The 3032-nt window shown below is 53.1% G+C and overlaps 1 protein-coding gene across 1 annotated transcript; it reads right to left on the reverse strand.

Moving 5' to 3' along the window:
- Positions 1 to 1206: 1206 nt before the first annotated feature.
- On the reverse strand, positions 1207 to 2679 carry LOC123041833 (ethylene-responsive transcription factor 6). The gene has a single exon (XM_044464390.1). The coding sequence runs from the start codon at positions 2570 to 2572 to the stop codon at positions 1547 to 1549; it is 1026 nt and encodes a 341-aa protein (XP_044320325.1). The 5' UTR covers positions 2573 to 2679; the 3' UTR covers positions 1207 to 1546.
- Positions 2680 to 3032: the final 353 nt, after the last annotated feature.

Consider the following 3032-nt stretch of genomic DNA (forward strand, 5'->3'; position numbering starts at 1 on the left):
TGTAAATGTATACCTCACCTTTCAGTTAGACAGGGGTGGGGGATGTGGATCAAATTGTGGGTTAAGTCTGAATAATTAGAATCATATATGAGTAAAAGAACATTTATAAAAATCATACGATCTTATCAAGAGACCTTGTGTTTCTAAACGTACGCTCACCGTCTTACTAATTCCTGCCCGATCAGCTTAATCCATCGTCTCACCGATCAGTTACATTCCGGCCGGCCCCAGCCCCAGAAATCAACAAAATCGGTCTTCACAGAGGACTTCTTCGTCCACGTACAAGTCAACAAAACTTATGTCTTCCGGCCCATTCGGTTATTGACTCGTGACGTTGCCTGCTTCCGTGCTTGACATTGCCGGCCGGCCGGCTTGCTTTAACCGGTCCACAGTCCTCAACTCGGTTGAGCTTAGATTAATCGCTTTCGAATCAGATCAAGGTAATCATCTGCACTTATTATTCTATACTCACTGAGCTCCGAGAGACCGCCACGTACGTTCGTTGACTGTCCTGCAGATCAGCACTCATTGTTCTCATCGCTCGAATCTGAGTTACGTAACTTAAGTGGAGCTAAGTACCCTATAAAATGACTATAAAAATAAGGATCAAATCAAAGGGTGCATGCATGTTGTGTACTATACTGTTGAAAGTTCCTGCATGCATATGCATTGCTTGAGAGTTGTGAGGGAGATCATATACTACTACCAGAATCAGTTACAATAGTACTGCTGGTTTTGACCAGGAAAAGCAGTGAATTGAACGTGGATAAGGTCGAACGCATAACAAAAAAGATGCTCATTAAATGCAGTCTAGGGCATGGGGTCAAACGTTCACGCAATCTAGAAACACACACATCAAGTGTAAGCTACGAAAACTCAGCTTGAAGCCCTATCTGGAGGACTTCTCTGCGTGTTCTTTTGTCCTTTGCTTACTGATGTTTGTGTCCCTTGCTGTCAATTATTCACCCGCCTATGTTGGCGATTCAGTGATCCAGGCACTTACATATCTTTGTACGTCTGATGAATTAGCAAACATCAGAGCAGAAACATACGTACGTATAGTATTTACGTGGAAACACCACGGGAGTGTGCAAGGCGCAAAAAGGCGGCGCTTTTGGCGTCGATATTATCGATATTATTTCCAAAACATAGTTCCGTCTGCCACTTTCCGTTTTGCTGGTTTTTTTCTTCTTCTATAGTATAACCTTGTAAATTAAAATTCATATACTCCCAAGCAATGCCCATTTACAGCAAATATCACATCCTTGGTTATAATTTGCTAGGAGTAACTTCACTAAACAAATGTAACTTCAATCCATCTACAGCAAATATCACATCCTTAATTATAATTTGCTTATTCTTTACAAGCATCGGTCGATCCGATCTTTGTGTCTCTTAGCAAACGCACACATTACACCTATCATTAAGCCCCAAAGAAGTGTACGCGTCCCAGCATGCAGAGAGATGCATGCGGCTGTCAACTAAACTACCAAAGCCTGTTTATTGGTTAACCCCAGCTGATTCACAGCAATTAACCGCCTCGTAATTAACTAACGGTGAGCTGCGGGAACCCCAGCGCCGGGTGCGGCGACAGGGGCGAGAGCAGCGGCATGCCGCCCAGCAGCGCCTCCCAGTACTGCTCCAAGCCCGAGCTCGATGGCGTCGGAGGAAATCCTCCCTCCGGCGTCGTGGCCGCCGACGTCACCGTCGAGGAGGCTGTTTCCCGCGAAACGGACGAGGGCGTGTCCCACGACACCTGGGCCGACGACGGCGACGGCGCCTCGTTCTTGGGGGCCTTGTTTATGACCACTCCGGTCACCTCGACGTCGGGGTCCTCCTCATGTGATCTCTTACGTGTGTTCGTCGCGCCGGCGGTCTTGGACGCGGGAGCGGGAGGCGGAGGCGCCCACAGCTCGGCGCCGCGGGTGCCGACCTCGTTCGGGAAGTTAAGAATGGCCTTGGCGCCGCGCATCCGGAACGCGGCGCGGTCGTAGGCGCGCGCGGCCTCCACGGACGTGTCGTAGGTGCCCAGCCACACCCGGGAGCCCCGGCGCTTGGGATCGCGGATCTCCGCCGCGTACTTGCCCCAGGGGCGCTGCCGTACGCCGCGGTACTTGCGGAAGTCCTCCACCGGTGCTGGCGCCGGCGGTGCAACGGCGGCAGCAGTCCCCGCCCACCCGAACGAGCCCTTGGCCGGCACGGAGATGGTCAGCGTGGACGACGGCGCTATCACAGGAGACGGCTCGCCGCCGAACTGTATCATCACCGGCTCCGGCGCCCTGAACACAGCCTCAGGGACGTCGGCAGAAGGGCAGGAGTTCAGGTACTGGTGGGTCAGGTCCATGTAACCTTGCATCTGCTCCGGCTGCCCCTGCTGCGGGAAGAACATGGGCTGCTGCTGGTACGCTTGTGGATCCGCCGCGGAAGGTGGCAGCACGGGGAAGGTGACGTCGTCGCAAAAGGGGCCCGCCTGATCATGGTTAGCCGTCGCCAGGGCACCCCCGTCGCCGCCGAGGAGGTGCTCGCGGATGAGGTCGAGAGCGAAGTCGTCGACTTCTCCGGCGAAATCCATGCCGGCACAGAGGGATGGCACGGCCGCACGGTAGAGAACTACTCGATGGCGGTGGCAGAGGTCTGTGAGTTTGTTTGTGAGTTCTGCTGTGGTGCTGTTCGATTCTCCTGAGGACAAAGCGCGGTGGCGGTGGACGTACTTATAGGCCAGCTGAGAGGAAGGAGACGGGAAGGCCTATGTTCTCTCTGGCATTTGATGTGATTTGACCAACAGGATTACCCCCGCGGGACCCACTTTTAGGGCTTAGGGGTCGTACTCGATCTCGTCACTTTCCGTGGAGTGGAATGCCTTCATGTTGCGCCGCTCTACTGTCAGGCAGTACTAGCCAGGGATCGTGCACCCAGAGGAGCTGAGATATCCTGTTCAAATTTGCTTCGCTGAGAATTTTCCTGAGTCGTGTCCATGAAGAACAGGGGCGCGCATACGTCCGGTCCATGACAAGAGCATCGACCATTCCGCT

This window comes from Triticum aestivum, chromosome 2B (genome assembly GCF_018294505.1).
Source record: "Triticum aestivum cultivar Chinese Spring chromosome 2B, IWGSC CS RefSeq v2.1, whole genome shotgun sequence".
NCBI classification, from domain to species: Eukaryota; Viridiplantae; Streptophyta; class Magnoliopsida; order Poales; family Poaceae; genus Triticum; species Triticum aestivum.

What these genes read in the sequence shown, in the direction of transcription:
- LOC123041833 (XM_044464390.1), bottom strand. Translation starts at nt 2,572, where the DNA reads ATGGATTTCGCCGGAGAAGTCGACGACTTCGCTCTCGACCTCATCCGC.